Genomic DNA, 15,489 nt, shown 5'->3' on the forward strand with positions numbered 1-15,489 from the left:
TAGTGATTTTGCTAATTTGAAGGTAATAGGAAGTGGCATATAATGAGATAGGTTACTTTTTGGAACACTTAAATTTTATGAAATTATCTTTTATTTTAAAAATATTGTTTTTTAATATTGCGGGGGGGGGGGGAAGCAGTTGAATTAGGAGCCTAGTTTACTACTGCTTCTCCTTAAGGATTAGGAAAGAGAAAACGTCCTTGAATGCTTTTCCAAAGTAGTGTTTTTTTGGCAAGCCCAGAGCTCAAGGAAAGCTGCTTGGTGACTTCTGCTGAGGCAAATTCATTCAGGGCTCCAAATAACATTTGTATTAATACTCTGAATGATCCTTGCATTTAGGTCTCAAAATCTGTTGAGGCAAGGAATAAAGCAGGGTTTCTGTCGTATTTTTGCAATACAAAGCCCTCTGATAATATACATGGAGGGTCTTCCTTGATAAACTTTGTGGTTCTGCTGTACATGGGGTACAGTTAAACCTTTTCTTACATCATTGTGTATGGGTAGTATAGATTCCACTTGTTTTCACTGAATCAGGAAACTAAAGAAACACGGGATACTTGCTTAATATGTCTTACTGAGAAAAGCTGAGGAAAACAAAGCGCTTTTATCTCTCTTTGAAATGACTTAATAGTATTCCTTTTCTAGAGGAAGTTCCTTGAGTGTTTGCCACTCGCACCCCCATAGTTTTTATTCATATAGAGAGCATTTTTTAAAAGATTGTTTTCCTTCCGACTTATTTACCCTTTGCATTTTAGCCACAGCAGTTGGTGGGAGAATCATATTCTTCCTCCCTAAAGCGAGTAAAAATGTTTTTACAGATCTTTTTTTTCTTTCTCTTCTTCAATGTAAAGGAAAAATCAATTTGCTCTGTTAAATTGATTGTATTTCCTTTTATTTAGATTTTGAATTTGGAAAGTTTGCTAATAGCCCCTGTCTCTGCAGTTCCCAAATGAATTCATCTTGTTAAATAACAGAGTTTTTAAAAAATTTATAAGAACCAGCTTTTGATTGGGATTACTTTTATTTTATATCGTTCATAGCTAGGAAAATGGACACCACATTAATTTTAAGAAAATACAGAAGGAAGTAGTCTCATAATTTTTTTCATTTAGAAAATAGACATTGTATTAAGCTCTGTGGCTTATTTAAAATAATAGCTGTTTAAAATTTGAAAGAAGTTTCTCTATACATCACTATTTTTGTGTTTCATGCCCTCAAATTTATATAATCTACATTTCTAGATTCTGGGTCATAATTACCACTACATCTATTTGAAACCTTCTTCCTCAGAAATTACAAAATTTAGAGTTATTATTCTTAGCATGTGAAATTTTTCTTCTCCTTTCTTACTGTCATATTTTTGGAAGTGTGTGAGGGGGCCTGGCTATTCTATAGGTTATTCTGAAGAAATAACCAAACCCCAAGGTTCATCAGGCCTGTTGGAAAAGATCTGACATGAGACGGTGGTTATCAGTGTGCCTGGTCTAGATCTCCCTTTTGGTGGTTGACCTGGACAAATAAAAATAAGACACATGCTGTGGATTTCTCCTTTTAAATTCTTGTGTACAGTTGACCCTTAACCAGTGTGGGGATTAGGAGCAGTGGCCCCCCACCCCCTCCGCACACACAGTTGACAGTCTGTGTGCAGTTTACAGCTGGCTCTCCACAGCCCCAGTTCCTCCTTATCCAAGGCCCCTGGCTCCAAATTCACAGGTTTAAACAATTGAGGATCCCGTAGTATTTACCACTGAAAAAACTGTGCTGACAAGTGGACCTGTGTAGTTCACACTCATGTGTTCAGAGGTCAGCTGTAATTGCTGCATTTCTTTCGTTCCCTTGCAGTTAACTGCAGGCTTCTAAATCTTAGAAAAGGTTTCAGGTGTCCCTAGATTGAGAAACAGTCCATTTGCCAAAAAAGACTAATTCCAGTCAAATATTATGGGCAAAATCATTGACAAAATATTTCTAATTCCATTCAGTAGCATTTATTTCAAACATTAGTATAAAATTTTACCACAGGCAAATGTTTTGATCAATCCTCAGGATTTGTTGTAAAGTGGGTTTGTTACATGGAATGCCAGACATAAGGTAAGGGGAAGAGAATTAAGGGAAAAGGAGGTAGAGGAGGAGGGTCCTCTAGTCAAAGTAAGCTGTCAAAGCTGTGTATGTGCCCTTTTCTTGGAGAGCCTAATGTGTATTACCTTATTAGTTTCTGAGAAGTCCAAAGGAGGCTGGATAACTTGATTTAACCTAGTGATATTTGTCAACCTTGTTTAAATAACACCCATTACTACCAGAACCATTGTATAAGATGGTTGAACAAATTTAAACCACCTGGTTAAGGTTTAATTCTGTTCTGTGACTGACCTTCTGTGTAAGGGGTCTTTTAGATGGGGGCTCTTATTTTAAAACAATGGCTCTCAGTCTTGGCTGCACATTGCAATCACTGGAAGCTACACAATTTAATGATACTTGGGAGGGGGAAGAGGTGGGAGTCCCATTCCCTGAAATTGTGATTTAACTTTTCTAAGGACACTGCTTGGATAGTCACTGCTTTTAAAAGTTGTGGTTTAAGCTGTATGTAACCCTGGGCTATAGTTTTCTTGCCACCCTCCTCATTAGAAAAGTACGTGAAGGTCTCCACTGGGCTCAGCTTCACTAGGGAGTTCTGCCTTTTGAAACCTCAGATCCCAAGAAAAAGTCTAGTACTTTCAATTCAGTTCAGTCGCTCAGTTGTGTCCAACTCTTTGTGACCCCATGGACTGAGCACGCCAGGCTTCCCTGTCCATCACCAGCTCCCAGAGCTTGCTCAAACTCATGTCCATCGAGTCAGTGATGCCATCCAACCATCTCATCCTCTGTCAGCCCCTTCTCCTCCTGCCCTCAATCTTTCCCAGCATCAGGGTCTTTTCAAATGGGTCAGGTCTTCGCATCATCAGGTGGCTAAAGTATTGGAGGTTCAGCATCAGTCCTTCCAATGAATATTCAGGACTGATTTCCTCTAGGGTTGATTGGTTTGATTTCCTTGCAGTCCAAGGGACTCTCAAGAGTCTTCTCCAACACCACAGTTCAAAAGCATCAATTCTTTGGCACTCAGTTTTCTTTATAGTTCAACTCTTGTATCCATACCTGACTACTGGAAAAGCCATAGCTTTGACTAGATAGACCTTTGTCTGCAAAGTAGCGTCTCTGCTTTTTAATATGCTGTCTAGGTTGGTCATCACTTTTCTTTCAAGGAGCAAGTGTCTTTTAATTTCCTGGCTGCAGTCGCCATCTGCAGTGATGCTGGAGCCCAAGAAAATAAAGTCTTTCACTGCTTCCATTGTTTCCCATGTTTTTTGCCATGAAGTGTTGGGGCCAGATGCCATGATCTTAGTTATTTGAATGTTGAGTTTTAAGCCAACTTTTTCACTCTCCTCTTTCACTTTCATCAAGAGGCTTTTTAGTTCTTCTTCACTTTCTGCCATAAGGGTGGTGTCATCTGCATATCTGAGGTTATTGTTATTTCTCCCGGCAATCTTGATTCCAACTTGTGCTTCTTCCAGCCCAGCATTTCACATGATGTACTCTGCATATAAGTTACATAAGCAGGGTGACAATGTACAGCCTTGATGTATTCCTTTCCCAATTTGAAATCAGTCTGTTGTTCCATGTCCAGTTCTAATTGTTGCTTCTTGACCATACATATTTCTCAGGAGGCAGGTCAGGTGGTCTGGTAATCCCATCTTTTCAAGAATTTTCCACAGTTTGTTGTGATCCACACAGACAAAGGCTTTAGCGTAGTCAATGAAGCAGATGTTTTTCTGGAGTTCTCTTGCTTTTTCTATGAGCCAGCAGATGTTGGTAATTTGATCTCTGGTTCTTCTGCCCTTTCTAAATCCAGCTTGAACATTTGGAAGTTCTCAGTTCATGTACTGTTGAGGCCTTGCTTGGAGAATTTTGAGCATTACTTTGCTAGCGTGTGAGATGAGTGCAATTGTGTGGTAGTTTGAACATTCTTTGGTGTTGCCTTTCTTTGGGATTGGAATGAAAACAGACCTTTTCCAGTCCTGTGGCCACTTCTGAGTTTTCCAAATTTGCTGGCATATCGAGTGCAGCACTTCACAGCATCATCTTTTAGGATTTGAAATAGCTGGAATTCCATCGCTTCCACTAGCTTTGTGTGTAATACTTTCTAAGGCCCACTTGACTTCATACTCCAGGGTGTCTGGCTCTAGGTGAGTGATCACACCATCGTGGTTATCTGGGTCATTAAGGTCTTTTTTGTATAGTTCTGTGTATTCTTGCCACCTCTTCTTAATACCTTCTGCTTCTGTTAGGTCCATACCGTTTCTGTTCTTACCAGATACTAAGACCAGGTGTTTTAGGCAGAGGTTCTTATTTTTCTGTCACATGACTTTGCATGATAAACACTGGATTCTTTATGAAAGTAGACTTTCAGGTAAAATATATGTTAAAATTTTAATAAAATGTCTAGCTATATTTGTCTGAACATCAGGTAACCATAATGTTCCAGAATTCTGTCTGAAATCTGAAAATGAGAAAAAAGGCCTGAATTCCAGAAATAGGTGACCCAAAAGAACATTAAATATAGCCCTCAGGCTCTTAGGCATTTATTAACATACACATTTTGACAGTTTCCTTTCTGGTTCCTTTGGCTCGCAGAAAATTTAGATAGGAAATGAGCTTGTGAAAATGTGATTAGTAATGAATGAGGCTGAAGATAGCAAAAGTCAAATGATTTTCATTGTTTAAAACTGCAGAAAAAGTTTGAAAATGTGAATTGCCAAAGTGATTTCTGAAATTGTCATGCACCCTCTGCCCATTTTCCTTAAAATGCCTCCCCACCCCATAGAGACATCATCTAATCAAATCTGCAGAGCTTTTCAGTGAGGTGTACATGTGATACACACTGATTGAATTCCCTATACCCCAGACAAAAGACAAGACATGGCCTTTGCCCTTTTCCAGTAAGTATTACTAGACCTTCACTGTGCTTTGCCCCCGCTTTCCTCCTGTCTCATTACTGCCTAAAGAGACGTGAGCCTTTGACTTCCTCAGTTAGTATACATTGGCTGCAGTGTTGCCAAGTGTTTGCCATGGAATAGCATAGAATTTGTAGGTTTAAAGTATTCATTGGACTTTTCCCTGCTTCTTTATAACAGCACGTACATTCATGACCGTTAATAAATGGAGGAGGGCATGGCAACCCACTCCAGTATTCTTGCTGAAGAATCCCATGGACAGAGGAGCCTGGCGGGCTACGGCCCATAGGGTTGCACAGAGTCAGACACTACTAAAGCAGCTTAGCACACATGTACTCTGTAAGTGGCTTTACTGTATAGCAGAGCAGAGATTCTGGAGTCAGATGAACCTACAATTACTGTCACCTCTGGTTTGGCAACTTGCTCTCATCTTTCTGTATCTTGTTTTTTTCTTTTATGGGGATAATAACAGTATTTAACTTTTGGGGTTATGATGAAGTTAACTGAGAAATTCGTTAGTTGCTGTTATTACATAATAAGTTTCAGTAATTGTGCAATTGTTTGATGTTAGCTCTTAAGTCCTTTCTCTTCTGATGGAGTCCTCTCTGGAAACCCTTACCCAGTATTTTTGTTTGGGGCCCTGAAGTGTTAAATTTTCTCCAGACTTAGCTGTAACATTTGTAAATTCTGTGATAGCACATAAAAATGTGAATTTCTGGATTTCTCTCCTAAAATGGGGAAACATGGCGGCACTGGCCTGGAACGTTTACTTGTGGAGCTGGATTGCAGGTGCTTCTTGAGAGGTAAAAGGCACATATCTGCCTTGGTCCTCACCGAGACTCCCTCATGCATTTGTGTCACCAGCCTGCCCCTACAGAGGTCTGAAGCCTCCCTCCATTTCTCTCTGCACCTGGATCATCGGGCTTTAGAACATGTCCTGCAAGAGGCAGATCTAATGACATCTGAACCCCCTACATCACCTTGGTGTGAAGACTTGGGCTTCTCTTTTTTTATGGATTTAGAGTGCAGCCTTGTCAGTGACTTTATGACCAGATTAGGACTTATGTTTAGCTTGTGTGTTAGTTTCTGAATTTTGTCATGGTAAGGGTATCTTTATTGCTAAAGCAATTTCTCCTAAAAGGTAGGTCGACCCTTCTCTTTCTGACTTGGTGGATGGAGATGGATGAAAATAACTGTTGCTCTATGGTAAACTTGCTCAAGTGCAGGAGTTATATTTAGTTTTTGCAATAGGAGTCTGTAGAACTATGTGAGAGGAGGGAAAGGGCTTGCTAACTGGAGTCACACTTCAAACCCTTCTGCCAGAGGTTCCATAGAAGTTGCAAAGACCAGGACAGCATTTAATTTTTGATTTGCACTTGGCAGCTGTTAAGAATGCTTGATATTTGCTCATTTGAACATTAAATTCAGTTACAGGGGTAACCAAAGTGTTGCTCTTTGTAGAACTGACAGTTGGTGCAGGAATCCAAGATTCTTCCTAACCTGCAGTAAATAAACTTCCTAGAGTCTGAATACTTTAATTACGGCTCAGTACCCAGCACATGGCAACCCACCTGGTAGGCTACAGTCCATATGGTCTCAGAGTCGGACATGACTGAAGCGACTTAGCATGCACCCAGCTCATAGTAGGTATTCAGTCAGATTTTGCTGAATGAATGCTACATGGACAAAGATATTTGCTTTAGATAAGAGTTAGGAAGCTACTGTTCGGTCTGGCTTGTGACCTGTTTTTGTACAGTCTGGGAGCTGATTATACTTTTTACGGTTTTAAAGGATAATATTCAAAGAATATGTGACAGAGATCCTTTGTGGCCCATAAAACCAAAAATGTTTGTTTTCTGTCTTTATTTACAGAAAGTTTGCTGATCCCTTTTTTAGATAATGGAGGTGCTCACTCCTCTCTCCTTTTCATTTATACTTTGCTCTTAGAAACCGAAATAATTGTCGGTGGTGGCATCGTGGTGGGATGTTTGTGACCTACTAAACAGGGCAGAGAGATTGCCAGACATATGAAGGCTTTTACTAGGAAACAGAGAAACTGCTTCTGCTGAATGTTGAATAAAATCCAGACTGACTTGGTGTTTATAAGTCTTCAAGAACTGCTTGAACATATCACTGAGTTTTTACTATATGGTGTCACCAAGAACTGGAAGAAAACTTTGAAATCCTCTTATTCAGCCATTCATGAGTAAACTATAATATGGTGAGGAAATAAAGGACTTCTCAAAATGAAAGCACTTTACAGAAACAAGGCTTTTCCCAAACTGCTATATTTAATGATTTTTTTTAATTGAAGATTTTGAGATGAGGATTACTAAAATAGGAGTATTTAGTCTGCACTGCAGTCCCTGGGAGGAGAAGGCAGTGGCACCCCACTCCAGTACTCTTGCCTGGAAAATCCCATGGACGGAGGAGCCTGGTAGGCTGCAGTCCATGGGGTCGCTAAGAGTCAGACATGACTGAGTGACTTCACTTTTCACTTTCATGCATTGGAGAAGGAAATGGCAACCCGCTCCAGTGTTCTTGCCTGGAGAATCCCAGGGACGGGGGAGCCTGGTGGGCTGCCATCTATGGGGTCGCACAGAGTCGGACACGACTGAAGCAACTTAGCAGCAGCAGCAGTCCCTGGAGGGCACAGTGAAATATGACAGTATAACCTCAGTTCTAGCAAGTTCCTAAACCTCTGTTTTTTCCTTAGTGTCTTCATCTGCTGTGGTAATGATAGCAGTGCCCACCTCGTAAAATTGCTAGGAGGAATACATGAATTTGTATTTGTAAAGCACTTAAAACAGTGTGTGGTACTAATACATCAATAGTAAGAACTGGGTTAGTGTTTGCTAAATAAAGAAGGCAGTGGCTAAAAGAATAATAATGGTCAATTTTATTATTAGGTTTAAAAGTTTGAGGAGTCCTCATTGGCTGTTAAAACATTTATTACTGGAGAGAAAGTCCTTCTGATTCTTAATAAAATGTTAGAGCTGATATCTTGGGTGCTTGAGACATAGTCTCCTTGTGCCGTTATTGCTTATTCAGATATATGTCTGAGTCATTCAGCTCATGTAAATCTTGAATCACTTGTTGGTACTTGAAAATAATTTTCAATAGTTAATTCTCACGATAGCTTTCCAGTCTTCCCATTTTAGAAGTTGAATACTATAGTAGAGCTGGAGGGGCTTTCTGATTTTAGAGGAAACAGAATCAACTATTTGGTAATGTACTTCAGAGGAAAATGAATCCTATCTAGTAACTGTTTTAATTAGATCCTGAAATTCCTGAATCGAGCCTGGCAGCTTAGTGAAATATCCATATTGTTTTTACCCAATCTCCAAGGAGTATGCCTATAGTAGTTTGGCATTTACATGGGATATATTTATTTGAAGATTTAATTTAAAAACTTGACTTGAATTTTGTCTTTAATTGGCTGTTATTCTCTTACAGTTTGCAGTGTTGATGTGGGTATTTACCTATGTTGGTGCCTTGTTCAATGGTCTGACACTACTAATTTTGGGTAAGTCTACAAAACCAATAGAATGAAAAATTTTTTAAAAGATTGGGGACTTCCTGGCAGACCAGTGGTTAAGACTCCATTTTTCCACTGCAGAGGCCATGGGTTTGATCCCTAGTGTGGGAACCAAGATCCTGCATACCGCAGAGCACAGCCAAAAAAAAAAAAAAAAAAAAAAAAGGTGTGCAACGAACTTCAAGATGTTTTAGTGGAAAATAGTCTTATACTGTAGAAAAAAAATAGAGGGATATACACTAGAGGTTGTGACCGTAAATAAATTGCTAATAATTATACTATTTATGGAAATGCCACTTACTTCCTGAAGACTACTCCAACAGTGATAAACCAGATCACAGAGTGGCCTTATTTGATTTTATTTCATATGTCTAACTAACTAGGGGTGCCTATATTTTATAAAGTCTGTAATGTGAAGCCAGGAGTGGCTCCTGGCTCCCTTGGTTAATTCATTCCTCTGTCCACCAGCAGCTGTGTCTCCCTGTAGTAGGAACATTCCTGGCTGTTAAGAGTGCTGCCAGTTTGATGACTTAGGTATGATTTAGGGAACAAACACTGCAATCTACTTTAAAGCCTGTGTATTTCCTTTTTCAGCTCTGATTTCACTCTTCAGTGTTCCTGTTATTTATGAACGGCATCAGGTAATTTAACTGTAGATTTCAGAATACAAACCTCATTCTCTTATGTGGAACTTAGAAATGTCAGTGCCAGTTTCCAAAACCTTATGAAAAACGAGAAATGTGGCAGTTTTAAGCCTTTAATATGTTGGAACACAGTTCTAAGATTTGTTAGCCATGGTGATTTTCTAATAAATTCTTTATCTCTTTCAGGCGCAAATAGATCATTATCTAGGACTTGCAAATAAGAATGTTAAAGATGCTATGGCTAAGTAAGTATTTAAAATCTGCACTTTTTTTACACTAAAGCTAGGCGTACTGGACTTTGACAATAGTGCAGTATTTTCATGTTAAGACATGAAAAGACATTTTCATGTTAAGACATAGTAGTCAATTTCAGTCAGACCTAAAGTGTGAGTTGCCAAAAATTTTCTTCTTAACATTTGGATCATTGATTCTGTATCAACTTATATGTATCTAAGGCTTTGAGTCTAATTTGTGAGGTCAAGGTGGCAAAGTTATAGCTTGTAGTTTGACAGACAGCCTTAGGATTTTATTTCTTGTATAAGCTGAGCAATGTACATGTAAGTCTTGAAGGATAGACATTTTAAGAAGCAGAAAACAAAATATTGTAAATCCACAGTATTTACACTGACCTTTTCCCCCTCCTTCTCATTTGTAGAATCCAAGCAAAAATCCCTGGATTGAAGCGTAAAGCTGAATGAGAAAGCCTGAAAGAGTTAACAGTAGGAGTTTATCTTTAAAGGGGATATTCATTTGATTCCATTGGGGAGGGTCAGGGAAGAACAAAGCCTTGACACTGCAGTGCAGTTTCACAGATCTTTATTTTTAGCAACGCAGTGTCTGAGGAAAAATGACCTGTCTTGACTGCCCTGTGTTCATCATCTTAAGTATTGTAAGCTGCTATGTATGGATTTAAATTGTAATCATATTTGTTTTTCCTGTATGAGGCACTGGTGAATAAACAAAGATCTGAGAAAGCTGTATATTACACTTTGTCGCAGGTAGTCTTGCTGTATTTGGGGAATTGCAAAGAAAGGGGAGCTGAAAGAAATAACCCTTTTCACAGTTTGTGCACTGTGTACGGTCTGTGTAGGTTGATGCAGATTTTCTGAAATGAAATGTTTAGACGAGATCATACCACCAAGGCAGGAGTGAAAAAGCTCGCCTTTCCTGGTATGTTCTAGGTGTATTGTGAAATTTACTGTTGTATTAATTGCCAATATAAGTAAATATAGATTATATATATATCTATATATAGTGTTTCACAAAGCTTAGACCTTTACCCTTCCAGCTGCCCCACAGTGCTTGATACTTCTGTCATTGGTTTTATGTGTATAGTTCCAAAGCATATAAGCTAGGAAAAAAACATTTCTAGGCGCACTACCATCTGTTTTCAACACAAACCGATGCCATGCAAACAGAACTCCTCAACATAAACTTCACTGCACAGACTTACTGTAGTTACTTTTATCACAAACTCTGGACTGAATCTAATGCTTCCAAAAATGTTTGCAAATATCAAACATTGTTATGTAAGAAATTATAAATGATGATTTATACAATTGTGGTTTAAGCTGTACTGAACTAAATCTGTGGAATGCATTGTGAACTGTAAAAGCAAAGTATCAATAAAGCTTATAGACTTAAAAGATGTTTCGTATTTTGGTTTCATGAACCTGCTGTAGAATGAAAGTATTAGACACAAAGGGTAGACTTCGCCTCCACCAGTGTGTGCACTGGCTTGCACTTCCAGAAAGGCTTTAAGCTCAGTGTAGCCATGTTTATTACATAATTAAATCTATTTGACACATACCAAAATGTTTTTAAATTATGTATTTTTTTATACTTTAATTGAAAATAAATTCATGCACCAATATTTTAACATATGGAATACAGTGCAGGATTTATGAACATACATAAAATCATACCATATAAATGTTTACAAATCAGATTTAAGAACTTTTCTTGACACATAGACACTATTGCTCTTTAAATACAGTGTGTACATATATCATCATTGATAAATTTGTTCTTCACATAGTTATTTCAATGCAAGATTCAATCAGTATGAAAGGTCAGTGTACAATATAGGCAGACATGGTTATCACTCAGCATCACCAGTCACATGGATACGGAAAACAGAATTAGGGCTGCATAGGGACTCTAACTGTGGGCCCAACAACCTATCAGTGGATTAATGTAAGGCATTAGTAAACTGGCATATAAAAATAGCTTAATGAGAGATCTAATCCATTTAGAATGTTGAAGCACTTCTGTGGTAAATGTTAATCTATTTAATTGAAAATGCTTCGTTTCACTGGTCCTCTAAACTGACAACTGAAAATAGCCAGTAACTCAAGATCCAGAATTTTAGTTCACTGACTAGAAGGTCTAATTGGTATAATGTATGTGCTCAGAGTCCCAGTCTGTCCCCAGCCTGCCTTCCCGCACGTGCCACCATCAGCCCCTCTTGTTAGTGGTCAGCAAGCGTCAAGTATGATGGCAGGTTTGTCCAGGGTGATTCTGATTTTGTTGGCCAAGTCACATTCTGTCATCCAGCCAACTCTGAGCTACATTATTTTGTTTTATAATCTTGAGTTATCAAATACTGCTTTGGGCTTAGAAATTTGTTCTGCAGAGATTTTTTGAATCCAGACTTGACCTGTACCGTTCACCAGAAGCACACCACTGGAATCAAGTCCACCCCACTCTGGGAGTGGCCCTCCCAGGGCAGCCTCCAGGCACCTCCTCTATTACCATTTTAGGTTCAGTAGGATAAATCAGCTCATCTTCCTGGACCTACTTGAGCTTTTCTTCCCCCCTTCTTCTTCTGTTTTGTAGTAGAGTTTTGTTTTATTTGAAATGTTTTGGATGTTGTGGGTTTGGCACGCAGTATAATGAAACCCACTCTACCCACCCACCTTCCAACACCTGAACTTAAGTTTCTTTGCTGCTCAACTTCAAATAGCCACTGTTTCCCAAGTACGTAACTAATGCCTTTCCTTTGGGAAGCCTTGACCTAAACACGTGACATGGGTGACCAGGAATCTGCTGGGATCCTGTAGCCCTCCTCAGTTTTGAAGTTTTAGCACCATATGAGATAATTTGTGGGAGGTGAGATAGCAGCCCACACAACTGGAAGCTTTCAAAGGCACTTAATGGATATAAAACTCTGCAAACAAAACATTAAAAAAATTAAGTTTCTCAACTTGTTCATACATGGCTCATTTGGTTTTGAAAGCTAAATGTGGAGAACAGAGGCTATCAGTATTTCTAGTATGTCAGTGAGTCTAACTTAAGCTGTCCTGTTCAACTTCCTTATTTGTAAAAATGAACATTTTTAAAGTATATAGAAACATAATAGCAAAACATCTTTTGTAAAAGTTTTGATGCAAATTAAAAGCTACATATTGGTTAGGGTAACTGAGGCTTTAAATTTTGTCAGTGGGCTACATTATCAGATAGGATTTCTTTGTCAGTGTAGTGAGTACGTGTAGTTTTTAGTCTCAGGAAGAGAGGCAAGCAGTCTTAACACGTCAGCACTGACCTTCCTTCTTGACATCCCAGTTTTGGAAGCTCCAGGTGATGGGAGCAGTCACATTTCATCAGCACTTGGAGCTCATGTAGCTTGTTGCGGCGCAGACCTTTCCCAGCAGCTGGCAGCCAGGAGGTACCTCGTCATGGCCTCTGTGGTTGCCAGCCGTTGGCGGCAGCAAGAAAGCGGATTCTGGCATTTACAGGCATCGCCACACAAATACACTGAAAAGACAGACCAAACATTTTGCAGGGCTGGACATCATAACTATTGTCAAGTGACAAAAGTCATTCTTGCCAAGAGCTCCAGAGTCAAGCTCAGGCTGAACATTTCGATTTCAATTTTAGAAGACAAACCAGGGATCTTGCCACCAATTAAAGGTCTGTTGGGTTGTTTTTTTTTTAAGGTCTATGTTATCTGTTTGGTCTGGCTCTTTCAGCATGTCCCTTCTGAACAGGAGGACTGCTGGCAGCTTGACTTCACACTTCTCTCTCGTTACCACTGAAGAGGTTTTATCAGCTCCACTCAAGCAGGAGAGCTCTTTCTAGTGTTGAGCACAGGGCCAGGGGTGACAGGAGCCCATGGCTGCCGGGCCGAGGGGGGCCCTGTGTTGGGAAGGTGACATCCAAGCCCTTTATAATGACCGATAGCCCCCTCAGATCTCCAGGTTAACTCCTGTCTCCTGTGGCTGCTTGCTTACAGTTTGGCTGGTGCTGCTGTGGATGGGGGTCCTCCCGCCCCTCCCCACCCCGGGAGCTGCTGCTGGCCCTCTCCCAACGGCTCTCAGTGCCTGCGGCGATTGACACAGTGGCCTGGAGATGGATGTTTCTGGGGGGGCCAGCAGAAAGCACCCTTTGGGGCCATTATCTACAAAATGCTTTTGGATAGAAAGTGGGTTAAAATTCTCTATAGGTACCTTTTCCACAACCTTACTCAGACTACTAAAAATGCATGCGTTTCTTCTTGATGTCCCTGTGAGCCCAATCCTCAACTGAACAGAAACCTGTATTCATGTTTCTGTAAAGCTCTTCATCTACATGAGATGTGGAGAAGCTGAACGACTTCGGATGACCTCGTGCTGGTCCCCCACACTCCAAATAAGAAAGGCCCTTGGTGGAGGGACACGAGCGAGCTCCTTGGATAGCATCTCTGGAGTAGGCTGCTAGGGGGTCCTTCCAAAAGCTCGGAAGACCAGTCATGCCTCCCAGAGCATGAGGCCTGTTTCTCACTGAGCAGTGGTGAAGGTTAGGGGCAGACCCAGTTTAGGAGTCCACACAGCTGGTGGAGGTTCTCCGGCTACTAACCAGCACTGGTCCTAATGGCTTCACTCCTTGTCTGATCTCACGTGTAAAATCGGGTAATGTGTTCTGTGTGACTGAGGCCCAATATTACTATTTATAAACCTCTTACAGAGTTGGGGATTAATCATCCATGTAAGAACTCTAGTGATGAACTGGAAGTTCTGAGTTACAAGGCCCATGGATCAAGATCATTCTAAGCTCCTGATTATATGCAACAGCCCACAGCTCCTACTGAAATCGCCGCGTGGAGGTTGGGTCTCTCAGCACCTGCCCCTCCAACCAGCAATGCTCAGAGTAGCTCTGACCTGCCCTTGGCTTCACTCCAATCCCAGGCCAACCTAGTGGTGACAGAGGCCCATCACAGTTAGGGTTTGGGGTCACTGGAGACTAAATACCTTACACTGGGGAAGTCCTCACTGCATCTCTTGGTCACTTCCCATACCAGCCCCTCCTGTGTCCCTGGGAGGAGCTGACAATTGAGGTGGGGATGGTAGGGGGGAAGGCCAGGCCTCGGGGCAGAGCCGGATGAATCAGGTTGGTACCTGCAGTCGTCTCCTCCAGTGCTGACTACATACTTGTCGTCATGAGAGAAACGGATGTTCGTCACATGAGCTGAGTGACCGAAGTAACGCTTATGTTTGGCCTGTGAGCAAAAGGGAATGGAGGTGACTAAGAGAGCCTGGCCTTCAGCAACCCTGGACCACTCCCAGGACTCTGCTCCGCTTCCCCAGGCTTCCCTTCACCCACGGGGTGCCTGTTAGGTCTGGACGTCTCTGGGAGCCAGCCCTTCATGGCTTCCTGCCTCACTCTTGCCCTGCTCGGTACCCTCACCCCCATCCTCCTGGCTTCCAAGACTTCCCCTTGTGAAGGAGAGAAAAAGGTTAGGGGTGGCCAAGTCTCCCCAGGGCTGTGACAAAATTCCTCTTGTGCTAGACTGTAGACAGTCGTGTCCATGTGGCCACCATCTCCGGGAGAATGCACAACGTCAGAGAGCCTAGAGGCTGTGCAGGGAGTTACTCTAAGGGAAACTCACAAATTTCTCTGTGCATGGAAAATCAAAGAGCTTCACCAGCCCAAAGTCGTCTCCCGTGACGATGTTCAGCCCTGCGTGGGTCACACAGGCGCAGTTGACGTCAGCCTTGTCTGCATTTCTCGGCCAGATGCCAATGACTTCGTCTCCCAGAATGCTGTTCCAACAGGAAGAGGTGTGAGGTGTGTGACAAGGCTTCCTGCAGTCAGGCATCCTCTCCCGGGGAGGAGAGGAAGAGTCAGTGCGGTCACATGGCTCCTCTGTCCCCTACCCCTCTGTGCACTTGCCCCAGCTCCTGCTGTTCTCTGCCTCTGGCCCCTTTCACCCCAAAAGACAAGTTCCCTCCTTCCTTGGTTCTCTCCCTCTTCCTCATAATGCTTCTGAGTATGTGTGGGTTTGGTGGAAGAGTGGGGGCTCCTTTAAGCTCCCAGGCTGGTGGTCTCCTCTCTTCTGACTTGG

General features: G+C 41.4%; 2 protein-coding genes across 13 annotated transcripts in view; one reads left to right on the forward strand and one right to left on the reverse strand.

Moving 5' to 3' along the window:
- The window catches only part of RTN4 (reticulon 4), a 74,833-nt gene extending 64,020 nt beyond the window's left edge, over nt 1–10,813 (forward strand). For all 5 annotated transcript variants that reach the window (XM_069583326.1, XM_069583327.1, XM_069583328.1 and 2 more), the window contains 4 exons: nt 8,442–8,511; nt 9,118–9,164; nt 9,354–9,412; nt 9,823–10,813. In XM_069583326.1, coding sequence (XP_069439427.1) covers nt 8,442–8,511; nt 9,118–9,164; nt 9,354–9,412; nt 9,823–9,865 — 219 coding nt within the window. In that variant the 3' untranslated portion in view covers nt 9,866–10,813. The remainder of the gene's footprint in view (nt 1–8,441; nt 8,512–9,117; nt 9,165–9,353; nt 9,413–9,822) is intronic.
- The window catches only part of EML6 (EMAP like 6), a 290,298-nt gene continuing 285,622 nt past the window's right edge, over nt 10,814–15,489 (reverse strand). For 2 of the 8 annotated variants that reach the window (XM_069583318.1, XM_069583323.1), the window contains 3 exons: nt 15,034–15,229; nt 14,543–14,643; nt 10,930–12,923 (listed from right to left, as the gene is read on the reverse strand). In XM_069583318.1, the coding sequence (XP_069439419.1) occupies nt 12,899–12,923; nt 14,543–14,643; nt 15,034–15,229 (322 nt within the window). In that variant the 3' untranslated portion in view covers nt 10,930–12,898. Of the gene's footprint in view, nt 12,924–14,542; nt 14,644–15,033; nt 15,230–15,489 lie in introns of all 8 variants that reach the window. The other 6 variants (XR_011255673.1, XR_011255672.1, XM_069583321.1 and 3 more) reach the window with 6 other exon arrangements.

The sequence above is a fragment of the Ovis canadensis genome, chromosome 3 (genome assembly GCF_042477335.2).
Source record: "Ovis canadensis isolate MfBH-ARS-UI-01 breed Bighorn chromosome 3, ARS-UI_OviCan_v2, whole genome shotgun sequence".
Taxonomy (NCBI): Eukaryota; Metazoa; Chordata; class Mammalia; order Artiodactyla; family Bovidae; genus Ovis; species Ovis canadensis.